A 27,986-nucleotide genomic window follows, 5' to 3' on the forward strand; every position below is an offset into this window, starting at 1 on the left:
CTCAAAATCAAACGTCAAAGACAAGTTTGATAATAATGACAATAATTTATTTATTCATGTAGAATAAGAATCTTTGGCAGTGGAGAACAGGAAATGAGGATGGGTTTTTCGGAAAACATCTCAAAGTGAAGTGTTGCATGAAAAAGTCTGGCACGGCGACGCAAGTCCCAACTGTGCGCTGCTGGAGTATAACCGGTCAGACTGGTCAGCGTCGTATTATGACCGCGACCCTGCCGGCGCCTGCCGATGCTGATCTGATTTAGTCTGAAGGGAAAACTGGCCTGGCCTGCAGATGGGAAGAGTTTTTGACACAGATGGATAATAAAATAAAGTGTCCTTCTGAATTAGTCAAAGTTAAATCTGGCACAGATGGTCTTTTATAGCAATTTGAGTTCATTAACACTCGTGTTGAAGATCTCTTGTTACCCTCACATTGGTGAATACAATTCTGAATGAAAAAAAAAAACAATACAAAAACATTTAAAAAACCCGAGCAAAAACATGAACTCATTTAGTAAAGAGGGAGTAAAACCACTTACAGAGTGGTTCGTTCATCCTTCAGATTCACATAACACTGACATCTGTCAACTGGCATCAGTCTGAGACATTTATCTGCTTTCTCTTTCAGTAGGATGCCAAATTCATTTTCGGTCCTCACACCTTTTTTTTTCCTTTTTTCATGCGAAAAGATAAATCTGCATCAGAAAGCAGCACTAATTGTACCTCTTCACCCTGAAGACAGGGCATGCAAGGCCTTTTCAGTATTTGCCAATGACTTGATAAAACCAAGTACAGGAACCAATCAGAATGCACCAGCACAGCATTCGTCACACAGCTCACAATAAGAGGGAAGAGCTGGGGCAGGGGAGGGTGAACGCATACACACAAACATATACACATATATATGTACACACATACACTGTGCACACTGTGCACAAGCCAGACAAGGGCTGTTCAAGATGCCCAACTGGGGAAAAAACACTGACGTTAAATATCTTTCAGTCAGCTAATACGGTTCAGAATACTGTTGGAGGTCCATTCAGTCATTATTAACAAAGTCAAACAGGACTGAACACCAGAAACTTGCTGTTTCATTTCCGTTCAAAGAACATTAAAGCTTCATCTACACAGATAACTCATTTTCACAATACCGTTGGAGGTCGGGGAGTTCTGCTGCTCCCCGCCTGTGCAAAAATCTGTCGGAGGCCACTTGGGGTCACTGTTGCACAGTTGCACAGTTGCACATTAAGGCTGACAAGGTGATGATGGCACAGTTTGTGATGAGACCCAGATGGGAAGAGTTTGAAAACAGTCTCGGAGAGCTCACTGAGATGCATCTGGTCCATATTAAATAACTCAGAGCTCTTAGTTTATTAATGAATTCTCCTACTGCTACGATCCAAAGTGGCTTGGATTAGCGAAGAGGCCGAGGGAGGACCAGAGGGAGGTCACAGAGTGACTTTGCTGAGTCTGACCGAGAGGCTGGAGCGATGCTGAGCGCGAGGAAGAGTGGAGCTGCAGCGGCTCCTCAGCTGCACGGGTCGACCGGCCGAGCCTCGAGCGCGCAGCAGGAAGTCGAAGTTGGCTGAGGTGTTCATGGCGTAAAAGACGTTGGCGTTGTCAGGAATCACCAGCTCTGAAAGACATTAAAGAGAAGACAAACACTTAGTATTAAGAAGCTGTCAGTGATGTATTTCTAAATGAGAGCAAGGTCAAATAATCAGCGGAGAATATAAAATGTCACTAAAGTTGAAATCTTTGGTTTTTTTGTGTGTGTGAATTTGTTTGCCTTTAAATTACACTTTTTGGCAGCCATGTTTTTACCTTTCTCCTCAGAGATGACCTGCACCAGCTCAAATCCTTCCTCTGGCTCCACCTCCAGGTTGTGCTTCGCCATGGCTCTAGCTATCACAGCTGGGGTCTTGTCCTGACTGGTCAGCTATTTGACAACAACAAACATATCAGGTTACGCCTGCTTCATCGCAGATTGCCTCAAAATGCCGAGCTGTTTTCTTTTGAAAACACAAACCCTGTGTTTTTCGCTCACCAGAATGCTCTTGTACAGATTGCCGTTGCCGTGCTCCAGGCTGACTCTGATGATGCACGCGTCCTGGGCTTGGGTGTTGTACGCCGGGCTCTGGCTCAGGGAGCAGGGGGACATGGGCGTGAGGGAGATGCACCGCCTGTGGGTGCCGGGACGCCCAGGCAGCGAGGGCGAGGCGGGAGTCATGGAGCCGCTGGCGGTCGATGAGCTGGTGTCCATGGAGTGCAGCGAGGTGCAGGACGATGACTCTGAGAGCTGAGGAGAGACAGACGTGGTCATGTACGAATGTTATTTGAGGCAGCAGCTGAAGAGAGAACAACTGAAACAAAGTGATACTTTCGCAAGTTTTAAAAAGTAAAAACAGTTAACTCATTAGAAAGTTACATTCTCTTTTCTTTTCTGTTTGCTTCCTTTCCCTTTCCTCCTTCCAGTAACCATAGAATCATGACATCCAGCTCAGCAATGTGTTGCACCAGCTTTTTACTCTAAATGCAAAACAGTGTCAGATAACAAAGTCATACATTCATGGAAATAATAAGAAATAACTCTTTTTCTTTTCGGAGGGGTGATGTGGGTTTTTTTTTGTTTCTTATTAATAGTTAGAATTTATGTTCTTGAAAAATGTCTCTAAGAAAAAGTTGACTGCAAACTTTAACAATCACTAGCAGATTTCCACTAATGCCATTTTTATACTCCACATGAAACATGTCTAATTATTCTAAGTTTTTGTTCATTTGCACACTGACCTCGATAAATGTTTGCATCCCTCCTATTATTTACAATTGTATCTAATTTTAAATAACATTTGTGCTGTTATTTGTAGTATATTATTGTTTGCAGTTTTTTCCCCACTTCTTGTAAATGGTCTACTTTTTATGCACAAAATTAACATTCACATCTTGTTTTTTCTTTGAATTACACCACTCCTTTGCATATTTCTCTTAATCTGAGTAAGCTTTTTAAAAAACTGTACAGTTTGATTCTCATGTTTTAAATTTACCCTTGCTGTACTGTATCTCATTCCTATCTTTTATGTTGTGTGAATATGCACTCTTCCACTTACCGTACCTTTCATTTCCCCTCGGTGGGACAGTAACGGATATTCCTATTTTGTTCTATTCCTGACATCCAGTTCGGTCGTAACTCACCTTGTTTTGACTGGAGTCGGCGTTGTGAGTCGGACTGGCGAGCCCCTCGTTGTCAGACGGACTGCTGGAGTCGTTGGACGACACGCTGACCGAGTCCATGCTCTCTCCCGAGCTGCCAGCAGGAGGCGAGCGCGGCGTCTCTCTGACTGGTGAACTGGGTGTGCTGCTGTCTGGCCCAAGAAACAATCTGCCCAGTGGAGGAATGGGAGTTATATCTTAGTAAAAGAAAGATATGTTTAGATGTGACTGTAACCCCCGACCCCCTCAGATCTTTGGTCATTCATCTGTTTTGTGAGTGAACTCACAGGCTGATTCTCTTCACCATGCTCTTTCGAGGTTTGGGTAAAGTCGGGCTGCTGTCGCCAAGCCCTTCGATCTCACAAGACAAGGCGTAGCTGTAAGACAGAGCAATAAACCTTGAATATCATAAAACTTTAATAAGCCGTGTGCGCTGCCAGGCAGAGAGGAGAAACAAAAGACAAGATCAACACAATAGATCAGTGGGGAGTGAAGAAATGGTAGAAAACAGGGAGAAAGAAGCTCATCGTGTGTTTTTGAGCATGAGCAATAGATCCAACAGACCATAGCTCACGCACCAATTTGATTGTTGACACATTAGTTAAGGACACAAGATACACAGTGAGAGAAAAGCAGCAGTACCTCTCCTCCTCACTGAGTTGAGGTTGGTTCTTAAACCAGCGGAGGAAGGCCTGGTCTGCAGTCAGGCAGTAGCTGTTACAGGCCGACTGGAGCAGCTTGATCTGGGCGATCACCTCAAACTCCTGCAGAGACAGAAGGACAGAGGGACGGTCATCAAAGGCAGAAAAATGCCTCACATCAGAAAAGCCATTTGGATCCTTTATGTCAGCCAATTAATAGGTGGCTCCCTCACCCTGCGTCTCTTCTCAAAGTTGAACAGGCCCCCCTGTGGACACAAAGACACAGAGAGCGTACGGTCAGAACCTGGGGGCATCACATACCGGCGACCGCTCAGACAAACAGCGTTAGGTGGAGCTCGCCGATTGGTACAGCAGCAACACGGGCACCAACATCACATCTGGAAGGTTCTGTTCACTCACAGCAAACAGTCGAGGGTCTAAACCTGCTGGTGGATTTTGTTTTATTTACCTCCACAATGTCTGGCAGGGCTGTGTCCAGCATGGTCAGATCAGTCAGAAACGTCCCCAAGTACGGTATTGTCCCTTGCATCGCGCCCTGTGGAGAAATATTTTTTGTTTTTTTGGTCACTTTAACAGTAAATAAGACATTGCATTTGATCTTATAATATTGGTTATATGTATTTTTAACATTTGAGAGAAAAAAACCTCTCAAATTCGACAAACGTCAGTTAATTTGTAGAAAGTGAACAGGCAGAAAGCAGTTTGTGGCTTCTGTTAGTCTTCTTTCTTAGCTCTCTCCCTGATGCTGCTGGAAATGTTTGATTTTGCTGCTTGCAGCTTTAATTTACACTGAGCTGTTGACAGATGCCGAGGCAGGCCTGTAAATTACAGCCCCGACTTAATGTGCGTACAGCACACAGTGCATTGCATAAACAAAGCTAAGTATGTGGCTTCAGCATCCTGGAGAGGCAAGAATTCTCCTTTCACTACATTGCTCAGGAGGAATGTGTTGTTTGCATTTTTCTTTTCGTGTCAGCCGCTTTTGAAAAGGGACAAAAAAAAAAATCCATCTGTCTGATTGCTGTTTCTGAACTTCACCAGGGATTCTCTCACCATTTCCTTCTGCAGCTGCAGTCTCTTGTGGGTGCGCTTTTGGTGATCTTTGGCACAACTCTCCAAACTGGCAAACTTTGAAGTACCTTCCTGTGAATGAACGAAAAAAAAAGAAAGAAATAAAAAAGGTTTTCACCTGAAGTTTGAAGCGAGTCAAATAGGAATGCATTTTAGAATTTAGCTGGGTCGGTGGGTGGCAATCTAGATCCGACTTACCCTCATGAGCAGCTCTCTGCTGGTCAGGTAGTTGTTGTGGTCAGAGAAAATGTCTGAGAGCTCCTCAAATGTCTGCATGCTGTCTCTGCATCAAAACACAGGCTTATTTCAGCAACCAGGATCAGAAACAGATGCTAAACTACACGTGCAAACAATCCACAAAACAAATAAATAAATAAAAAACGCAGTAACTTGCTTCCAGGAAGTTCTGCCAAAAGTCTGATTTGTTTAAAATAGATTATTATGCACACTTGAGAGGCTGAATGCTTACTTGTGAACACAGGCCCATACTCTCTTCAATCTGTACAAAGGGTTGGACTGCAGTGCCGACACAATCGCTCTCAGGGATGAGAAGTTTTTGCGTATCCGGCACTCCTGCGCCGAGACACCAAACAAACGGTCACAACGTGGAACACCACTTTTCGTCTGTACCTGGGATGCTTCTGGAACTTTTCCTGACCTGGGCGATGTCTATCCAGCGCTGGATGACCCTGGCCCTGACATGCGGTCTGAGCTGTCTGTGCTTCAGCACTGTGTTCACCACGCAGGCGGCGATGGCGTTGAACTGGGTGATGGTCGCGCGGATGGTGGGCGCGCTGTGCTTGTTGTCCTTCTTGTCCCTCTGGGACCAGATGGAGCCCAGGCAGTGGTGGGGGACGACCTTCTTAAACAACAGCTGGAAAGAAAAGATACAGAAACTGCTGCTGAGTATGGCCGGAGGTGCTGTGAGTCCAGCGCAGAAGTAGCTGAATTTTCACGCAAGAGCAGCATAAGTTCAAGTAGCTTGAGTAATTTCTCAATAAATATGAACACAAATTAGCCAGTATATGTGGCACAAACGGATATTTGGTGCTCTAACAGCTCAACGTTTGCTTGTACAACTTGTGCAAATGAGATTATATAGGTTTTTGAACAAGTTTCTAACTTTTCCCTTTGTTGTTCCTTTCTTTTTGTCAAGTCCCAAAGTTTTTATTCATTTACTTTTACTTGTCAAAGTAAGGTGTCAAAGAGTTGGCGGGAAAGTATGTGAAAAAGGGGCCAGAATTGAAAGCCGAGCAAAACTTTCACTTTATATATATAGAGAGAAATACATCTACACATTTCTTATTCTCAAAAAAAACAAAAATGTAACGAAAATTTTTCAGATCTACGTAATAAAATGAGCTTCTCTGACTTGACAAGGGCACATCAATCAAATTTTTTTTCAAGTTTTTGATTTGAAGCAAATGTATGAAATTCCAAAGTTTTCTTGTGGGCACATTACATTAAAATATTTCAGAAATGTTCTGATTATGTTGAGTCAGAAACATAATCTGATTCAACACTGACCGCTGGATGTTCAGAAAACATCCAGCGGCCTCCTCTAACGATGGCTGTAGCTGGAGGGATATTTCAGAGGAAAAGCATCGTAGAGATGTGCAATGTTTCCATTTCTTCTGCGTCCTCTTACCGCGTCCATGTAGGTCAGCTGCTCGGCCACCAGGTCAGCCTCAAATGACAGGAAGTCCTCCTGGACCTCGATTTCCACCTCTTCTTCCTCCCCAAGGCAGAAGGAGCTGTTTCCCTGGAAACCAACTAAAAACAGACAAAAAATAGATAAATTATTAGACTCCAAATAAATGAATGAAAAGCAGAGAGGAAATTAAACATAATTGGGGAAAAAAAACAAACCAAACAAAACAAAAAAACACCGATACCATCTGTTTCGTCCATGTTGGCCTGACCCTGCAGCTGATCCAGCAAACCCTCGGCACGTCGGAGAGCCTCTGAACCCGGCAGAGCTTTGCGCAGGTACTCCATCAGCCTGTGGAGGGAGGGGTAGTCCGGAGGCTCCTGGAAGTCCTCAGGACACTGGTCCAACCAGGCACGCAGGATAGAAGCCAGGGCGCTATCGGTGCACAGAGACGGACGTGTGTAATTAGTGACTGATGCCAACAGGAGCACAGCTGGAACTAACTGTGACGTATTAAAACTGAGTCTCACTTTCTAATGGCTTCACTGCTTTCAGTGCCTTCCTGATTATTTTCTTCCACACTCCCATACCTGCCAGAGAAAAAAAAAAACAACTCAATTTAAACTTGCAGCCATTCACAATCACGTATATCATGTTCTTCATTTTTTTTTATGTAGATAAAAAATGAAGGAAAAAAAATGTATCCGCCCTACCTGTCCAGCAGCAGCTGCAGGACAGTCTGGGTGCTGGCAAAGGCTCTGTAGGTGGAGAGGAAGATGGAGGTGTAGGTGAGGTCGTTGTCTCCGAAAGCCGTCAGCAACGTCTCCACCAGGCGCTCCAGAGTCCCAGCGCGGATGCTGCGGATTTTGCAGGTTTCCAGCTGGCTCACCGTGTGGCCGGGAGGCAGGCGATCGCCCTCCGCCTAAACACAAACACCTTCAGACTGCTGCACCAGAACACATTCAAACACCTGCTACGTGCGTCTTGCTTTGGTCACTCTCAGGTGGAACAAGAATATCAGAAAATCTTACTTTAGGTTGAATAATTTACTATTTTCTGCAGGAAAACTCCAACAAACAGTCTATATCGTCACCATAAAAGTATTTCCATGACAGTTTTTCTTTCAGCATTTGAACCCATTAGTCCTTTATTTGTGCGTCATTTCCTTCTTGTGTTTTCTCCTCCCTCTTTTCTCCGCAAGTTTATTTATTTTTTGCATTTCCTTTTAACATTCCTCCGTCTGCGTTTTAGAGTATTGTAGTCGCTGCTTTTCACTACGTATTCGAGGAAGGCTGTTTTTTTTTTTTTATAGTGTGCCACACATTGGAATGAACCAGGTGAAAACTTTGAAAAATCTGAATTTGTAACTGTTATGCCAATAGTTTTTGTGAACATTTTAGATTTCTAATTTTATCTGCTTATCTCCAAACCTGCTCATTTTTGTAACAGAGTTTAAAGACTGAAAATTTGAGGCGAATATCTCCAGACGTTTTGAGTTGGAAAGTTGGAGATTTTTCACCAAACCCGACTTCAAAGTCAAATATGGATACCGATGTGAAAAAGCTAAGCCCGGGATATGAAAAGGACAAAATAAATAAATAAAAAGACATAATGAAAGAAAAAAAGCAAAGAAGGAAGTGACAGAAATTAATATACATATTAATAAAACATGCAATTATTTATTTTAAGATAGATGATTAAAATGACAAAAAATGGAACATTAAATAAGTTATGCAAAAGAAATTGAAGAGAAAAAAAAGTCATGCTGAAGTAAATTCAAGTGCAGGTCTCCCCCGCCCCCTTGTTATTATTTAGCATTGTTGCCTTGGTTACTTTGTAACCAACATTTTTGGGTTCAAAGTTGAACCACGGAACGTTTTGTACCAACCATTTATCACTTTTTACCCCAGGAGGACGTCTTGCACCGTCCAAAGTCACAGATGTAAAGCGATTTTTAATAGTTTTCTCATAGTCGACTGGAAACAAATGGGGTAAAAGGACTCCGATAAAAACATCTACCAGCTGGAGGTAACTCCATCGAGCTATTTTGACTTCAATCAGAGGTCATGTCTCACATTTCGGAAATAGACATAATTAGAGGGATCAAAACCAAGAAAAGTTTAATCAGGGTTCAATAAAAAGTTCTAGCAATATAAGGAACCATTACATTTATCTATAATTCTGATTTTGACATTTTCATGATCACTTTTATGCTGTATATGAAGATGCTTAAGTACAAAGGAAAACAAATTTGTAGCTTATGGTTAAAATGTGTACAAAATGGCTACAAAACAATATGAAATTGTCATAAAAACCAGCAAAGGGATGAACAACCATCCCTTTATCTTTGCACCAATAAGTGCCTTTAAAGATCATGCAAGCTTTAAAGGGCTTGCATGATCTCACAACAAGTTATTATAATACTACTGCTACATATTGTGCTGATATCTGGAGTATTTAATGAAATACATTTTTACATTTTTTTTATTTATTAGCATGCTCTGTACTACAATGCCTCAGACATTAATGATACTGTCTAAATTTAGGACTATAGGAAACAGTGAACATGTATTTTCTGGTTGCGAGTTTTACTCATGACATATTTTTCTGTCGTGTTCAGAAAAACAAGAGCACGACATGTCAATAAGACACAAGGTTACAAATTGTAGTCCGAGATAAAAAAAATCAATCCATCTCTGATAACCAAAGAATAAGGAGGAAACAGCAACGATAGCCGTGACCTATTTTTAATCCCAGTTTCTCCAGATGTGTCCGACTATTGTGTCCGAAGGGGAATCGAGCGAAAAAACAGGCAGGGAGAGACTGTGGGAGGGTGGCACATATGCGCACTGAGAGGAGGGAGACCTTGGTGAAGTTAGAGCGCTGCAACAGGAAACGCTCAGATCTGCTTTTAATCACAGTGAAGCCCCTCCTCCACCCGCCCTCCAGACACAGAGGAGGACAGCGGCAGAGCAAACCTCTCCCACCACTCCCCTCTGATAAGAGCCTAAACGCGTAACAAGTAAGATTTCTATCTATGCGAGTTGAGTCACCGCTGGGTCACACAGAGTCTTACACGTCACAAATCGCCGTGCATGAAAATAAACAAGATTTGCCCGTTTGAAATCCTGCAAATGCAACTGAACTCGTTAGAGCTGCTTTCTCCTTCGCTGACAATCAATAACTTCCAGGGAGTGTGCTGATGTGTCGGCTGGAATTTTCTCCTGCTGTCCGTGTTCGGTAGCTGGCACTGATCAAAACACCCACTTTGTTTTAATTAGCTGGAGCACAGCAGTCGGTGCCTCGCGCCACTGTCGATATATCAATAGGCCCTTATAGCTGCAGGGCTTTTGTGTTATTGTGCAGCTTACTCACCAAGTTCCCCAACATGTCCCATGCAAAAAAAACAAAAAAAACCCACCAATGGGACAAAATACAAGACTCTGATTTATGTCAAACAGAAACTCTGTGAAAACGCCTAAAGCAAGCTAATGCCCTATAATTTGTCCCTTCTGTGCTGCATAATAATGCAGTCCACAGCATCTTATTATGCAGGGCATAATAGCAGAGGAAAACAGCACTGCCTCATATTCTCTGGAAAAGCGTTTAATACTCTGTTTTTTCCTCCGTACCAGCATTTGGTAGAACGCGCTTCCCCGTGCGGAGAAACAAGCAGCTTTACCAGGAGCTGGACAAGTCAGGAAATCACATGCTCTAGCAAAACAGTCCAAGTCGAGTGAAACTGTTGCTTTTTTTTTCTTTCTTAGCCAGCAGCTGAAAGGTGTTGCCTAAGTTAAGCAGGCTTAAAACGTTAAAACAATAACAGTGGTGTCAAACGGCTGATTCAAACAAAAAGGGTCAGTCGAGGCGTTCTGGTTTTAAACTCAACAACAGATAGCTTCAGCAAACCATCTGTATATAATCAAATGTATGGCAGTTCAATATACCAAAACAAAAACCCGGGTTTTACATTTTTGCAGCAGAAAGCCGGGAAGGAAGAAAAGCATCAGGAGTTCATGTGTCTGCTTAGGTTTGTTTTGAGCCGGCGCTCACAACCGATTATATAAGGTCATATTTTTACGATCTAGTCAAAGTCTACTGTAAAGAATGCGGTTATATGACTGCAGTATAGGTGTTAGTAGAAGGTCACTTAGAGATGTTATGCCCTTATCAGAGGTCGTAACCTGTCATGTTTCATAAGAGTAGACTGGCCCAAACAGGGCCCGGAGCCAAAATAAATGGAAAAAGGGTTTAACAGAAAGATATATTACACAGCTAAATTAAATTATACATAAGAGAGGGAATTTCATGCCTCTCTTTTTTCCACAATTCATGGAAAATGCTCACTTACAGAGAAAGAGAAGCTGATATCTATTGGTTACGTGCAAGGTTACGGCATAGTAGGAAATGTGATTTTGAGACTCCAAGAAAACATAAAGTTTCCTTCTGGTCAGGGGTCATAAGCTCTCATATTTTGTAAGAGTTAACTGGCACGAATGGCATCGGAACAACATTAAAACAAAAGTATGTTCAGAAAATAACATACAATTAAATGTAACAATTTACGAGATCTGAGCAATTTATGATATATGTAAATTTTTGGATTGATCAAAATTACCAAAAAAAAATCAACCTGATTCGGGTGCAAAATGAAGGTAAGAGGGAACAAAATGACCGCATAAACTGGTAAAGGCGCGACTTGACCCGACACTGGAAAAGCTTGACCAGATGCAAACCCTCATGTCAGACTCACCCCCAGCCATCTTGCTCCCTTGTTGGCCGCCTGTTGAATCTGAACCCTCTTCAGTGTCACATTGTAGACAGCTCCTTCCTCAACTTCCTCCCCCCAGTCCTGCACCGAGCTCTGAAAAGAAGAGGAAAGATATTATTGAACCTCTTGCAGGAGAGGAGGGACCTCATGTTGAGGATTAAGAGATAAAACAGCTTCCAGTAGCAGCAGCGGCAGCAGCCTCACTTGCACAAATGTCAATACGATGACTTTAAAAAAAACAAAAAAAGCAGGACTTGACTTTTTAGAGACTGGTGCAGGAAAAAGAAGCAGAAGGTTGAACACAAAAAAAACAACAACCACAGCATAAAGTGAAACGAAGTAGGGAGAGAGGAGTGCAGTAAAACATAAAGAAGGACCACACTCCCCCCAGCCCCCACCAGCGCAGCAGCCTGCCAGGCCTCCCTCCCTTTTTCTTTACTCCCTCTTTTATTCCACATCCATCTCTTTCACCGCCTGTCTCTGGAGTTGAAATCTGGCTTGGATTGCTTTCCTCAGAGCTCAGACAGACAGAAGATAACAGGCTAAGCGAGTCAACTCTCCAGAACAAACACCTAGATTCTCACTTTTCCTCTTTGCCGACGCAGACGCCTGTTTGGCGAAGCTCAAAGGAGCGTGGTTGCAAATGTGCGCTGAAAGAAAAGAGCGCTAAGACTAAATAGATTTGTTCTGGTCTTGTCGCCAAAGAATGATATGTTTGTATCTGCATGTAAATTAATTCCAAACACGAGAGTGCATAAGAACACAGAGTGAGCAGAGCGGAGTCATAATGCAAAACTCCTGCTTGGAGAGAGATCTGCTGAGGCATCAGCATACGGAGACAAAAACAAAGGCAGGGCTGGCTACGAAGGAGAAGCACTGGCCAGATATAAACAATCAGCTCGCTGCACTTTCTGAAGAAATCCTTAAGAATACAAAGTCAACACCAGCCAAGATCCTTCCCGCTCTCATTTACACAACTCTGTGGCAAAGTCCGCTTCTACTCCCCAAACAGAGGGCCAGCGGGTAAAGGGATCAAGGGTCAATGTTGCCTTTAACAGGCTCAATGGTCGGTCTAGGAGGCCCATGACTGGGCTGTGTTTGGGTTTTAGCAGAAACATGGGGATGTGAAAGTGAAAAAGCAGACACACACACACACACACAAAAAAGATAAGAGAAAGAGTACAAATGATTTGCAAACAAGCAATCTGCTTCTCGTCTGACAGTCAGAAATATGTCCCCGCCCTCGCGACTGCCCTGACCCGCTTCTGGCTGTCCGGCCGACTGGCGCAGAGACAGATAAATACATCAGTGGATGACTCATGCAGTCCACACACTCCCAAAACAATAGCGGGAGGTCTTGGTCTTGCTGAGCTCACAGTCCTGCACACACACACACACACACGCCGACTGTTTTTTCATGATGGAGGTGTGTTTTGGTGCGACATGTTTGAAGGCTCATTTTGAGGCAGCATTCCTGGAGTTTTGTACACAAATGGAAACCAAAACATTTCCATTTACACGTGAAGCTATTCGACAACAGCGACAGTGTAGATAGAGTTTACAGAGGCTGCAAGTGATCAAACCCAACAGAGAGGTGAGCTCTTTGTTAGAAAATACGAGGATAGTATCAAACAGTTATGACTCAACTCTCCTGGTGACTTCATTTAGTGTAATGGTGGGTTTGATTTGGAGCTTGAATCTGAGCTCGATTTGAGCATTTTCTAGTTGAAAGTCATGAAGTGAGCGGGATTGCTATTTGCTTCAGCATTGACTACCAATAAAAATGGAAATAAAAAATGGATATTTCTTTCTATTTTACATACTCAAACATTAAAAGAATATGCCGATAAATAGATACTACGCAGCACTATGTATGTTCGTGGTTTAATGAGACACAAAGTGCTAATAAATAGCTGCTACCTGCAACATTTGCTACATTTTATATGCACAGCAGCCATATTGAATGCTAAACAAGCAGCCGCGACCCTGAAATTGTAATTCTGCCTTCAGGGGATGTTCTTGCTGTTCTCATTAAATTCATTTTGAAAGTATAAAGATACCACATTATTAATCTAGATAAGCTGAACTCAGAAGTTGAAGCTAACAGCCTGAGAGTGGTGAAGATTGACTTCTTAAAACAACTCAAAAACCCCCTCTATGCCAGCACTTTTATGCAAACTTTTAAATCATTCTCAAGGTTGGTGGTTAGTTACAAAGAAAGCAATTATTATTTAAAAACCATAGCTGGTATTTGTGGCGCGCCACAAATAATTGTCCTGTGTGCAACATTCACCAGAAACAAACCATAAGGGACGAGGTGTAAAATTCAATACAATACCATGTACTTTGACCTCTACGATATATATACATATATATATATATATATAAAGTGGTGAAATAAACTTTATTTATGGTATATTTACACCACTTTATTTCATATCAGAAAGTTATTCTGACCAAGGATATTTTACATTTATCATTTTCAGTTGTTGTTTCACACAGGAGCATCAGTGATGGTGCACAACCTCCAACTAACATTAATGCAAAGATTTATAGGCTTCTAAGTGAATTCAACGCAAATGTAATAGTTTATAAAAATAAAAATGTTCCCACCGTTGTTTTGAGGCTTTAAAAATCAGATTTGATCTCAGTCAGTTGTTAGCTTTCAGCTTCCAGGTTCAGCAAAACTCTATACTAAATGAACATACCAAGGGCGTTATAATGTAGATAAGATATTTTCTGTTAATAGCTGAATCAGAGAACCTCACTTGAAAAATCCGGACATATCATACAGAGAGATACACATTAGCATCTCTTCTCAAAAACAGCGATCCATCATTATCCTTGGTTTGAGACAATACCCACAATAAAACAACAGTTGTGTTAAATCTGCGGCGCTGATCTCCTGCATGTTATTCTTTCCAGGACGCAGCTGGGACCTGTGGAGAGGCTGTTTTTGGCCCCCGGGGGCTGCGCCAATTGTTCCCTGTCTCTGTCGCACTGTGGATAACCAAACAAAAGTTTTCATATCCATCATTATGCAGGCGTCAGCAGACGGGTCGGGGATTTTAGGCTACATCAGAGGTCGCTTTTCCAAAGTCTGCGCCTCATTTTTACGCAGCAGCTCCATGTGGGTTAAACTGGGTTTAAAGCACAATAAAAGCAAAAGTGTTCAGCTGCGCCCCCCAGCCCCCATATTCACTCTCTTCCTCCTCCTCTTTCTTCTTTCTCCCGTTATCAACAGCTTTCCCGAGCATATGCACCCCTCCTCCTCCTCCTCCTCCGCCAAACCACCAACTCTATAACCTAACCCAACTCTCCCCCTGCTTTCTAAACCGCATATAACACAGCACAGACTGAAAAACTAATGCAGCCTGTGTTTTTCTTGTTTGTTTTTACCATTTTAGTTTTCCAGGCAAACTTCATGGTTAGCGTTTCTTTCATGATCCGGGGACAGCATCAGCTCTCCAGAATAATCCAATCGGGGGGGTAAAAAAAAGAAGAAAAAGTGCTCCTTTTTTGAAATAAAAATCCTTTAAAAGTGTTTTTATTCCTCCACACGTTTCTCTCTAAAGTCAGACTCCTGCTTCTCTGGTCTGTCAGCAAGCACTCCCTTCTTCCACTGAATGACCGACCTCCTCCTCCTGCTCTACTCACAACAGTCCCGTTTAAACTCCTCCTCCTTTTTTGTCTGACTTTCATCAGACTGACAGCAATGTGCGCACTCGGAGCTGTGATTTCTGCTCGCGCAATTTCACTGTTAACCTGTTTCTTTGCGAGTTAGAAGGAAATGTTCATGTCCAATCATTTGGATTTTCCCCTCTATTTATTTTCGGAAAAAAAGGGATGCTTGTGGAAAATGAGGGGGGGGAAAAAAACACAATTTCAATCAGTAAATTTTTTGGAATATCTCATTGCTATTGGATGCTGAGCATGGATCATGGAACAAAAGTAGTTGCAAAATCAATAATATATAAACAAAAGCAAAAAAAAAAAAAAGTAATATAGCCTATGTCAGACTTGATGATGCAGATAATGCTCAAGTTGTGATGAACCTCGAGGATCAAATTTTCCTCCTTTACTGTAATTATCGCTACCTGTGCCTTTATTTATCCCATTAAAAGTCTCTCCATGCTGCAGCTGTTGTGCACAGTAGAGTGTAGTAACGCTTTTCATGAAAATAGAGACACCCATACTACAAAAAACCTTTCATGCTTTTGCAGCTGATTTAATATTACACTAGAGTTAAAAGTAGCTGCAGGTCCTGGTTAATAAGACATTATTCATAATGTTTTACCTGTTGAGGTAACAGTTCAACAGACTAACTCTACCACACCCTCAGTTTAAGTTGACGTTTCAAACACAAATGGTGCAAATAATCTACATATAGATTATTATCTTCCACCCAACAGCCGCCTTGTGTGTGAAACATCTGCAGCCCCTTGGCCCCTGCGTGGGACAATACAAGGAAAGCGGTGGATGCCGTCACTGGTACTGTGCATTGTCGATGGCAGCAGGAGGAGAATGGGTTTAGTGTGTCGGGACGGGCAGTACTGTTCCACTGTGAATGTGTCTCCACACGTACTCAAACGGCCCACTTGTGTGAGTAAACGGGAAGATATGAATCAAGCTCTGAGCTCGTGAGGGGTCTTTTTGTATCGCAAACATGAAGCAAATGTGAGCAAGTAGACCCATAAATTTATCATGAGCTGATAAATGACAAAGGAAAATTCCTGGGAAAAAAAGAAACAGTTTTTGTTCCTGTTGCCTTAAGTTTCCAAAATTAGACTTTATATTTTAAAGTATTAAACTACTGAGGCACTTTTAATTCACTGTGTGTCTATATCAAGTTTCCTGTGTGGCAAAAAAGTTGACTCACCACACTGTAACCCAATCTATCTAAAGTTGACTGATTGATCTGAGGTTGTGAAGGCTTGAATTACATTATGATGCATTGTCTATAATTTTAATATTCAGTTTATAAGACTGGAATACCCTCCCATCTTGACCTTCATCGCGTCAGTACACAACCTAAACGTCACACTCAGCGTCAGTGACTATAACACACCATCACCCATCTTCGTACACACGAGGTGCCCACCAGTACTCCCAAACATCTTGACTCAAAGGTCATCGAGAGGTCAGAGAAGCCTGCTGTACATCTCCATCAGTCGTTCTCCATGTGTGGTTCCAACCAGCATCAGTTTCTCTTCTCTCTGTTTCCTCATTGCACTGCAAATCTGGCCTGTGTCCAATTCCCAGGCCAAGTTGCCCCCGGTGTCCGCTCGGGTCTGGGGAACTCTGGGAAGCCCAGAGGGGCAGTGGGAAGGTTGCGACCCCAGAAGACCTTTGGCCCAGTCCCAGGGGTTAGGAGTGTTGGTCTCACAGCGGGACTAATGTCACATGTCCACAGAAAACAAGGCATTGGACAAATGTGACGGCTGCAACTGTGTAATGGATGATCACATGAGTGTGTGCATCCTTCAACTTGGGAACAACACACAACCTTTTCTCCTCAGGTTCATGACGCACTTTTTAGGATTGTTGTCGTCAGATTTTAGGACATTATTATTGCTTTTATTGTTATTATGAGTTGCTATTGTTGAGTAAGGGATTGGTTCAGCTTCTCTGACATGTAGGACGTATGATGAATTAATATTTTACACGCAACTTGCAGAAATCTTAGCTGCTGCTCAAACCAGGAGCACTTAAAAACTGTAGCTGGATTTACAGTTACTAAAACTCAAAGCCAAATTAGTTCACAATAACTGCTTTTTTATTTTTTACAACTCATATAATTTAAAACTATCTACACTTTTGCTATTTTCTCAACTGAACAACTATTGTCTGCTTCTGATCACCAGTGTTGTAGTTTCTGATTGTAAGCTGTTCCAGACCACAGGAATATTTTGTGGGGAAGTAAGGGGATACCTGGGTGAAACAAGTTGTAAAGAGAAACAAAATGTTTGTTACAGAGATAAAAACAACAACAACAAAAAACATTTCTAGGCTAACATAATCAGCATTAAAATACAGTAGTATGAATCAGAGTCTCTGGCAACAAAATGTTGTTTTCTTCAAGAGACAATTTGCTTTCAGATTGCTGCAGATAAATGACTATAGTTAAATACTCCACCAAAAAATCCTAAATCAATCAGTTATTTAAAGACTGTAGTTGCAATATGTTGTTGGTTAAACCCAAAGGAAAACATTAGAACAATAAAAAATATCAACTTATGCATTTTGGTGTAAGGGCAGATATGGCTACTATCCAGTGTCGCCACTAACAGTGTGTAAATGTGTGAGTGAATTGTAGAAAGACTGAATGTAGTGTGAGACGCTTTGGGGTCCTCTGGACTTGTTAGTACAAGCTATTTACCATTTATCAAACCATTCACAATGTTGAAATGGGAACATAAAATAAAAAAAATACATGTCATTTCATTTGCGTTTTATCAAAAATATTTATATTCATCCTAATAATAAATAGAAACATCTTTAATCACAGTACAGCAATCAAACCCTTCTTTGATGAGAAACATTTTGGATGTTTTCACAGGTATTTAGATTATTTATATTTGGTGATGAGCTTCAGGTCTGTAGCCCTGTGGTAAACTGAGGTTACTGTAGCCTAATGACGTATGTTGAGGTTAATAGAAATCATAGTTCAAGACAAGACCCAAATATATTAAAAGTGAACGTTTATTTACTAATGCATAATATTGGTGATAACTATGGATTTCATATTCTTGTCTCTGGAAGAAATACAGCAGTATTTTCCTTTACTTTAATATTTCAATAATTTAAAGGGTAAAGGTAGCTATTAAGTAATTTGCTTACTTAGTAATTAAAACTGTATTATTTGTAAATCAACTAAGAGCATTATTTTATGTAAATATTGCAATTGAAAGAAGTATTAGTGTGACGTAAGATGCACTATGTATTTTATTTGGCTTTGCCATTTGATTGGTCACCGAGACAGTCCGTCTGACACGTGATTGGTTGAGAGAAGAGGAGGCGGGAGGAGGAAGGACAGGAGAACCGTGATGGTAGAGAACGGGGAGTGAGACGAGAGGACAAGAAGTGAAGAAAACACACTCAAGGGAGAGAAAAACTGAACAAAAGTACGGAAGAGGACGAAATTCGGGAGACGTTAGGAGAGCTTGGTCGCCGCGAGAGGGACAGGACCAGAGGAGGTGGACGCAAGTAGCCTAGTCCTGACGGGTTTTGAGCTTAGCTAAGTGAGCTTAGCTAAGTGAGCTAAGCTAAGTGAGCTTAGCTACGTGAGCTAAGCTAAGTGAGCTAAGCTAAGTGAGCTAAGCTACGTGAGCTCTCCGCTTCAGCACCACGTGTTCAGCTGCGTTCACCGGAAGTCGAGGAGAGGACGAGTGAATTGCAACGCTCTCAATGTTTTGCAAGTGAATTTCGACTCATTGTTTTTCCAACAGGCCTGCAACGTTTTCACACTTTCCTGGAGGTCGTGAGTAACAAACTGACTGGGTTATATTTTGTTTAGAACTGTATGTTGATATAATTGGACATTTCTTGTTCTGTCCTGGTGCTGTGAGAAACAAAAAGGGTGGCCGTTAATATTTTATTTATCCTGCCTTATGTAAAGAGGTTTATGTTTGTTTAGATCCTACTGAAGGGTCTTTCAACTACAAAGCTACAGTGGTGACTAAATAATAGGTTTTCTGTCATTTTAGTTTAATAAAGTTAGGCTGAATCATTTTGCCTAAAATTTCGATATTCCTCTGGGTCGTATTTGTCATAAGGTAGGTCATTGGTGCCGCACACCAATTGGGGTACCGGACTGATGTCGAACCCAAGCACCCTCCATCTTAGTTTTCTCGAATAGAATGGAAAAAGGTGCTTCAGGTCTTTGAGGTTTAAAGGTTGTGGGACAATCCAAAATGTCATTATGACATGCAATTAGAAGAAGGAGGTTGGTAAAACGAAAACTATAAAATAATCCCTACATCAGTCAAAAGGAGAACATATAAGATTGGATTTATAAATGTATTGTTTTCTTTTTGTCTTCATTCTCTTCCTTCAGCACTTTTTTTACAGTAAAAATGAGTGGACGGAAAATTCAATATTATGCAACTTCTCTCTATAAATTTGTTTCAGTCTGTCTGTAACTGCTAAAAGCCAAAGGGTTCAGTGAGGTTGGATGTTTAAACCCCAGCAGTAGTCCAGCATTGTAATTCAGACCATTTCCCTGTCCAGGTTTTCCTTTCTGTGGATGCCTAGTGACGTAATTCCACTCAGGAAAGTCCTTGACCAGACCGGATCCTTTCTTAAAATTCCTCATTAAAGGAGTCCTGCCATTATCCGGCCTCTCCTGTGCTCCACAGACAGCACCGTGAGCTACAATACCCACAGAAAGGGGACAAAAACAGGAGGAGCACTGCGAGCGCTGTTATTGCACCACAGTGGGGGGGAAAAAAACGCACATTCCAGGAAATCTCCCGCTTCCTGCCCTCAGCCTCCTGACTCCAGCGAGGCTGCTGTCCTCATACCTTGACTGGCTGGGGAGCCTTTCTGCTGGCCTGAAGCGAGGTCATAAAAACTGACCAATGAGGGAGAAGCAAAGGAGACCCGAAAGAGGCACGGAGCAGGTAGTAGCAGCAAAAGCGAGGGATGCTTGACAGCAAGATAAAGACAGCAACTGTGAGAATCCTGAGCTGCGTTTGTAGCATCTCTGTTTATATACGAGATAAGGGGGTCATGTATCAGACAAAGTGCAGCACACTGTCGAGATTAGCTTGAAGGAACATTATCTCAAGTTTGGGAGTGAGAGACCGAGGAGTTCACAGCTCAAACAGAAACTGAGAAGAACCACGCTGACCGGAAGACAAGAGTGACGCAACTGGACAATCTCTCCCTGGCTTGGAGAGAACAAATAATTCCTTAATTTCAAACAGGAAAGCGACACGGTAAGAGAGAATGGAAGTATCTGTCAGGGGGAATCTATGAAATCTCAAAACGATGCACACTCCTGAAATAATCTCTGCTTTCAAATCGTTTAAATCCTGTGTGTGTGTGTGTGTGTGTGTGTATGCAAAGGAATATGCATGATGCTTTTGCTTTTGGTCGAATGTTTGCGTGTGGTTGATGACTTTGGGTTTCTAAAGCATGCCTCCCAGCAGAGGGCAGAGTTTAAGAACCAAAGTGTTTATCCAGAGTCAGCAGAGATTTTAGTGAGAGCAGGCAGGCCGGGAGGGAAGAGAAAAAGAGCACTCGAGTTATAACTCAGGGTCGCAGTGATGTGTCTTAGCTTCACAGACCTTACAAATGAGACAATTAAAGCTGAAATGGGGAATTTAAGTGAAAGATCATCAGCGGTAGTGAGAGTGCATGAATAAATAAAACGCTGCATATTAAAAGTTGAGATTATCTGGATTTGAGTACTCCTTTATTTCCTTCTCCTCCAGTCTCGGTCGAATGAACCTTTTGTTGAAGGAGTTGCATTAAAGCTCAGTCTGCCTCTCTCTCTCCTCTGCTCTCTTATGTCACGTCTCTATTACTCCCCTTAGATCTTTTGTCTGGGTTGTTGTTGAGCTGTCTCTGGTTGGGTGACATCATTCCTTTCCAGTAAAGTCCAAAACTGCAGACAGTCCCCCCCCCCACACACTCCTCTCTTCTTCTCCTGCTCCTCCTCCGAGCTCAACATGCAAGCGCTCTTAAAGGAAAAATGTTAAGTCCAGGTGTTGCATTATTCTTACAGCTGCCAAATAAGGTTGAGCTTAAATAAAACTGAAAGTTTTTCAGACTCTGCGTGGGCTGAAAACCTAGGAGGATTCAAGAGTGATTCAGATGGTGATAAGTTTAGAGGGTTTTATTTTATTTTTTTTTTTGTATTTAGAGGAATTGCCAAAAAAAAAAACACTAAACGGTTCCAGAAAACCCTTCCCCCGCATGTGCCCTCGAGCCTTGACCCCCCTTGAATCTAAGCCCTGCTAAGCCTGGAATGAATCGGCCTGAACTGGCTTGGATGTCTGTCTGTCTGACCCCGTCAGCTAATGAGAGCTGGACCATCTGTTGCCCAGCATGTAGATGCAGACCCGAAGTTGTCACATTCGCAACAAAAAAAATAATAATAACACACGGCGTCAATCAAACAAGCAGCAAGCCAGCGACGACCGCTGCCACTGTAAAACTCAAAACACTGGAAAACCACAGCAACACACAAATGTAGCAGAAGGAAACGTGCTAAAACTTTTTTTTTTTTTTTTTTTTTACATTAAGCATCGTGGAGTTCTGGGGTTTTTCTTTAATGTTATGATGCAGTTTGTTTACTCAGCTCATGATCACCGTAGGAAATGAAACTGCAGCCAAGCACAGAGGCCACAATGCAACGGAAAGAGGGCAGTAATTCAACTGTGGCACAGAAACACTCTTCAACAACACAGCCGTTACCATAGCGTTGACCAAAATGTGACACACTGTAAAGTTTAACAGCATATAAAGCTAAATGAAACTAATGCATGGCTGGATTTCCTGCACTGTATTTTTCTGTTTACATCCTTTTTATGATGCAGGGACAGTATTTTACTCATGGGCATTTGCTGACACGGGCACTGACTGAATGCTGACCAGTCACATTAAAAAGAGCACTGCACAAGTCCTGAGCACAAAAAAAAAAAAAAAAAGAAACTTAGCAGTGGCAGCTTGATCCCAGTCATGCGTCCTGGCTAAAGCTGCATGTGCTGGCTGAGCGGGAAAAGAGAGAATTAAGTGTGTGCATGTGTTTGGGAGGGGACACCTAACCATAAATCCCCCCACCCCAACACACACTCACACACACACCCAGATCATTTTATGCAGCTATCAAGCCATGAAACACACACATATACTTAGTTGCACGTGCCGCCATCAAGAGCACTAGCACTACCATATGGTGCAATGAATTTCTGCCCCAGTTAAGCGAGCTGCTATTGTTTTGCTACTCCGAGACAACATAAGGGGGACAGCGACAGTGTCAGCAACATTGACTTTTCACACCAAGACCTGTTATATGAACTAATTAGGTCCAGGATCGCGACCTCTGCCGAGCTGCAGGCGCAGAGACAGCTTCACAAGCAGGAGGTCACTTAAGAGAATAAACAGCATCTAAAGTGTTCAACTGATTAAGAAGGTCATGTTTTGTCAGTGGTGCAGTTCGAAACATGAGAAACAACAGATATTTCCAGAAAAAAAACCTTGACTGTCTCACAACTTGAAATGGATGTTTGCATCCCTTGCAAACGTTGTCAAACCTACTTAAAGTCCACCGCAACCAGCTACCTCCAGAAGTCACAAAAATAATAAACAGAGTCCAGCTGATAACTGTTTTTTATGAGAATAAATCCTGTGAAAGCCTCAGAAGTTTATTAGAGAACATTAGTGACATCAGGATCATCATGAAGAACAAACGGCAAAGAAAACTGAATGAGTAACCTGTGGAGATGTTTAATCCAGGGTCAGGTTGAAAATGAAAAATCCTTACATTTCCAGGAAACACCTTTCAGTCCATCATGTCAAAATGGAGAGACTGCAGAGGTCTGCAACCTGCGGCTGCGGAGCCACACGTGGCTCTTTGGACTGTCCTCAATTCTCCTAATAACTTTGGCCAAAACTGATATAGAATGAACCATTGTTTTTAAATACAGATATGCGGGTTTTCAGTTTTTTTATGGAATTAATTTATTAAATTTCTTCAAGTGATTCACGCTGAAAGTGTTATATTGTGATGATACTAAAGTAAATTGATTTATCATGAATGTTTTTGAGATATTTTTCTTGTTAGTTTTTTTCCCCTTTCTTTTATGTATTTCTTTCACCAAAAAAGAAAAAGAAAATGCCCAGATCAGAATACGTCCATAAAATGGTGCTTCTATAAAAATGACAAATCCTCACACATTACACAATGAAACAGGATAGTGGCTTCATTGTGCACCTTTACTTCCTGAGGTGCAGGCAAACTGGTCAAAGTTGAATAGTGGAATATGGATTGATGGATTAAGCACTAAAAATGCAACCAATGGTTTATATTAAGGCAAATACAGCTGGTAAAACAGATCTGTAAATATAACTCAGAATCTGTGGCAAGACTTAAAAAGTGATGTTTATAGATGTTCTCCATCTGACTGAGCTTAAGGTGTTTTACTAAGAGGTAAAAGTAAGCTCATGAGTAGTAGTTCATGATTTATTGTCGTATCTGGAGCTGAATTACATTGTTCTCTAACTAGAACTGGCAGAAACTTAAAAACAAAGCGGAAAAGACAAAAGACGTTTCTACAGGGCTAAAAAAAAAAAAAATTAAATTTATAGTTCTGTGAAGTTTGCTCAGCAGTATGTGGAAAAGTTTAACGTGTATAAATAGTTTTGCCTAATGAGTTGACCAAAAGGAAGTTTCTGCCTAACTTTGACACGGTCCCAATTATTCTTCATTGTATTAGTGTCAAAACTGAGAAACAACCAGGTCAAAGGTTACGAAAACCAGTCGCATCCGGATGAATGAACCCTGCTTGGAGTGTTGAAATCGTTGACAAGTCATCAAAACACATGATGAGCAGAAAGAGCCAAAACATCAAAACTGGAAACACTGAGACGTCACAACGCTCCGGCATGAAACGTGCTCTTCCCGGTGCAACAAGACAGAAAAGAGGAAGAAGGAGCGCCAACTCAGCTTTCTTATTTTCTTTCAATGGAAAACACAGAATCATCAAAATTCTCTGTCATTTCCCTTCTTCCCTTTTCTCCTCATTTTCTTTGCATAAAGTAACTTCTGTGTTTCCGCTAACAGGCCAGCTGAGGTTGTTGAACTGCCCTGCTGGGTGTTATGCACCAACAGGGCTGAGGGGGGAGAGGATATTCCCTCTGCTGGAGCTTTTATTGATGGACTTGTGGCTTAATTACATTGCCCTCTAAGTGGGTAGTAAAAAAAAATAAAAAAAAGTTCTGGGGCTTTAAAATAAAGTTAGAAGTGTGAGGCAAGACAATGTTATTTGGTTAATTGCAAAGCATCTGGTATCGGAAAACCCGTTGCTTTCATGTTCTCAAGTTACTGAATCAATGTATCCAGCAGTTTGCGTGAACCGACATTGGTTCTGATAATGACTGACGCCTCAGCACTCTTTCTTTGTCTCTGACCTGAACTGTGGACTTGACAGTTTTCTCCAACAGCACAGCGTGGAGATTGCAGAGAGAAAACTAGAGCAAGTCACCGGCTCTGTCGCTCGCACAGTTTCATAACCTCCTGCAAGGAGGCAAAGGTGAGAGAGGAGGGCGGCAAACACCTGACACCTGTAAAGTCAAAGTAATCTGCGTCAGCACCGGGCAGAGGGTAAACTCATAAACGTGCCTTTTAAATCACAAAATGTGATCCATTTGGTGGAGAAGAAGAGCGTTGAATTTTTCAAATGGCGCTAATGTATTAACACCGCTAACAGCTCTGTTGGATCCTTGCATAACTTTATGGAAAGAGCTTAGCTCTCTCAATAATCATGCTGTCAAAATGTCATTCCAGCTGAGGAGGCGATGATAAGTCAACACAGTGAAAACAGTCACAGGGATGAGCCTCGTACAGCAGAGTTCATGCAAGTAATCTGAGCCTTTAGAGGGGGCCTGCCAGCTAACCTCCACTCTCATCACCCCCTGAAACAATTGGAGGAAACAGGGCTCTGTGATGGGGCCGCATTTCGGCCAGGATGTCAGATAGGCAGCGAGGAGGATGACCTACTGAACTTAAAAACACTTATATGCGCATCACAGCGAGACTGCGATCCTATCTAAATTGAGGAAGGAGTGAAAGAACTACAGATTCAGCTCTACTTTTAAAACCATCAAACTGTTTTAAAAGCTTCCCCTCCCATCAGTTTTTTTAGCTGCAAAATGGAAAATACAAAATTTGGAGCTGTCAATACAGACAATGTCTGAGTTTGTCCCCAACAGGGGGATATTTCCTGCCCATTCGTAGTTTTCTGTACTCTGATCAGCCTGCTGTGAGGACATGTGGTTGTGTGACTCCAATAAACATTAGCTGCCAGTGGGAACTTCATCAGAGTTATTTTTGAATTGATCAGAGATTATGATCTGTCATATTTCATGAAAACTGGTCCAAATGGTTGTGAAAGCAAAATAAATTGGCATACTTTGCAAAACAATGTTTCCTGACAATGCTACACATTTTAATGAGATTTGAGCATTTTTATGACCATTTATCTTCATAATTCACAGGAATACTTAACAATACGAAAAACACAAACCCATACACCATAAATAATGTACATAGGTATGAAAAAGGACACAAAGGAGGTATGATATAACAAGTAGAAAAGATGGAATGGCAAAATTTGGTTGCAAAATGGGGGTAAAATTTGGCAAACTATGATGTGGTGATTTCTTTGTTTCTTTCTTTTTTAACACGTATTGATAAACCTTTTGTCAGAAAATCTCTCATTAGTTCTCCGAGTAACAAAAGTCACAAAAAAAAATAATTCCTTCTTTAAAGGTCAAGACTGAGTTTAGTATTAAAATTAAAATATACTTGTGCTTCAGCTTTTCTGTATGAGCTTAATCATACACAGTTTCTGGGGCTATTTGTGACGCCCAATCGCAGAGTCTCAGTTGGTGATGATTGACAGTTTTAATAGCAATTAAATTTGCTACAGTACATTTAAATTCAAAAACAAATCCACTTTGTTTCTCATGATGGCAGTTCTTACTTTTTAAAAGTCTAAAATATTTTTTAGTTTCTAAATCACATATTTAGTCATAGGCTGCATCGTTTGAGCTTTCGTTGATGTGTGAAGCAGGCAGGGTTCTTCTTTCAGACATGAAAAGTTTGTTTCTCTGATAATTACATGGATGTTACAACAATTAATTCATTCATTTTTTTTCTCCAATCAAAAGGATACTCATGAGAGAATAACTAAAGGCCTTCCGGCAGTTTTCAGATTTCACCCTCTTCACTTAGAAAAAGTCTATGCGGTCATGGAAAACGGTGTGTTCATGCACACAATTATCGATAATCTGGTGCTTCTCTGCAGGTTGATTTCTGTTAAAGTATTAAAAAAGGCATGTATGATAGCTCTGAAAATAGCATTAGCAGCATTTATGTTAGCCTCCGCAACTGGTCAACATTTATCATGCTAAGAATAGAATTGGAGAAAAAGTGAAGTCAGTCAGCAAGACGCAACACCCAAAACACACAAAACATGCAATAAGTGGTGGTTATGGTAAAAATGAATCACTGATTTATAAGAATCCAGCCGTCCGTCAGTCTGTGCCACCAAAGATTTCTGTAGAGTGTGAATTATTGCACTGTGACTTGTCAATTCAATGCATTAAATGCCATCAAGAAGGAGCCAAGAGACGGGCTGATACTCCCCAAGTCAGCTGCTTAGTGATTTTTATGCAGTTAATTAAGATTTTTCTAGCAAATTAAATTTAATTTTAGTATAACTAAGCAAGATGTGACTGCTGATAGTTTTTTTGTTTTTGTTTTTCTTTCTAGGATATCTTTCCCATCACTGTCCTTCACTTTCTCAAAGTCACTGAGCTCTTCTAACCAAACAGACCTTGAAGAAGTTACAAACAGCTGATATCGCTGACCCTCACTGCATAACTTTAAATGCTTTCAATTCCAAGCTTCTTTTTGAGATATTCATGTTTTACTCCCCACATTCTAGGAAATTTCCTATCTACATAAAAAAAAAACCCACAAACATAAAACAAAACAATAGAAAGCATAAACTGCAACACGTCACACATACCGAGCAACAACACAAGGCAGTCGTACAGCTGGTAACGTCTGCCAGATTGTTTAAGGAGACGGGAAGGATCTGTGCTTTCCCACAAATGGAAACAAGATTTCAATAGACACAATCGTTCTTGGTTTATGTGGACAACAGGTGCGGTACTGACCCAGTGGTGAGGGCTGCTCTCTGGGGAGCGAGGCTGGTACCTCTGCAGAGTGACACCTCCCTCCCCCTCCAGCAGTAAGGTGCTATCCAGGTCGGGGCAGTGGTTTAGCTGGGCGCTGATGGGCAGAGACAGTAGGGTGGCCAGAGGGCAGTGGGAGATCATGGCAGCCACCTGCTTCAGCCGCAGGGATGATAGGGATGGCAAGGCATACTCCAGTCTTGAAGGCAGAGTGGAATGAGCTTTTGGTCTTCTTCACTGGCTGGAAATCAGGATGGAGAAGATGCAAATCCTTAGGGACGAACAAGTTTCTTGCCAGATAAGTCAGTCCTCTCAGTGTAGCCGCTGATGATTGCCAAGGGTTTCTCTAAATTTTCGTCTTACTCTCTTCTGCTTTTTTTTTTCTTTCCTTCTTACTTCTCACCACACATGGAGTTCAGTGTGCCAACAGCTCTACACCACGAGTGATTAAAGTCTATTGTCTCTCTTTCTGTTTTCACCTCCTGCATTCATCACAAGAGGGGGAGGAGTTATAGCTCTGTGGCCCTGCCTCCCCGCCTTAAAATAATAATAAAAAAAAACAGACCAGGGACCAAGGAGAGTTTGAATGTGAAGAAAAAAAGCAAAGAATGGCAGGAAAGCTGGGATAAAGGGAAGGATGTTAGAGGAGAGTTTCTAAGAATGAACAACAATGGTAACTACTTAAAAAGAG

The 27,986-nt window shown here is 41.7% G+C and overlaps 1 protein-coding gene across 2 annotated transcripts; it reads right to left on the reverse strand.

Annotated features, from left to right (window-relative positions):
• Positions 1-25: 25 nt before the first annotated feature.
• rgl1 (ral guanine nucleotide dissociation stimulator-like 1) lies at positions 26-27,738 on the reverse strand. 2 transcript variants are annotated; one of them, XM_032572821.1, is made up of 18 exons: positions 27,278-27,738; positions 11,348-11,458; positions 7,308-7,516; positions 7,125-7,184; positions 6,839-7,029; positions 6,592-6,716; positions 5,602-5,817; positions 5,413-5,516; positions 5,142-5,226; positions 4,926-5,015; positions 4,321-4,407; positions 4,085-4,117; positions 3,853-3,974; positions 3,498-3,587; positions 3,193-3,379; positions 2,048-2,299; positions 1,825-1,939; positions 26-1,636 (listed from the first exon to the last, which is right to left on the reverse strand). In XM_032572821.1, exons 1-18 carry the CDS (start codon positions 27,437-27,439, stop codon positions 1,449-1,451), a joined length of 2,427 nt encoding a protein of 808 aa, XP_032428712.1. In that variant the 5' UTR covers positions 27,440-27,738; the 3' UTR covers positions 26-1,448. The 2 variants fall into 2 exon arrangements, with proteins under 2 accessions (XP_032428712.1, XP_032428713.1); XM_032572822.1 differs by lacking the exon at positions 27,278-27,738 and adding an exon at positions 14,765-15,000.
• Positions 27,739-27,986: the final 248 nt, after the last annotated feature.

The sequence above is a fragment of the Xiphophorus hellerii genome, chromosome 9 (assembly GCF_003331165.1).
Source record: "Xiphophorus hellerii strain 12219 chromosome 9, Xiphophorus_hellerii-4.1, whole genome shotgun sequence".
NCBI lineage: Eukaryota > Metazoa > Chordata > Actinopteri > Cyprinodontiformes > Poeciliidae > Xiphophorus > Xiphophorus hellerii.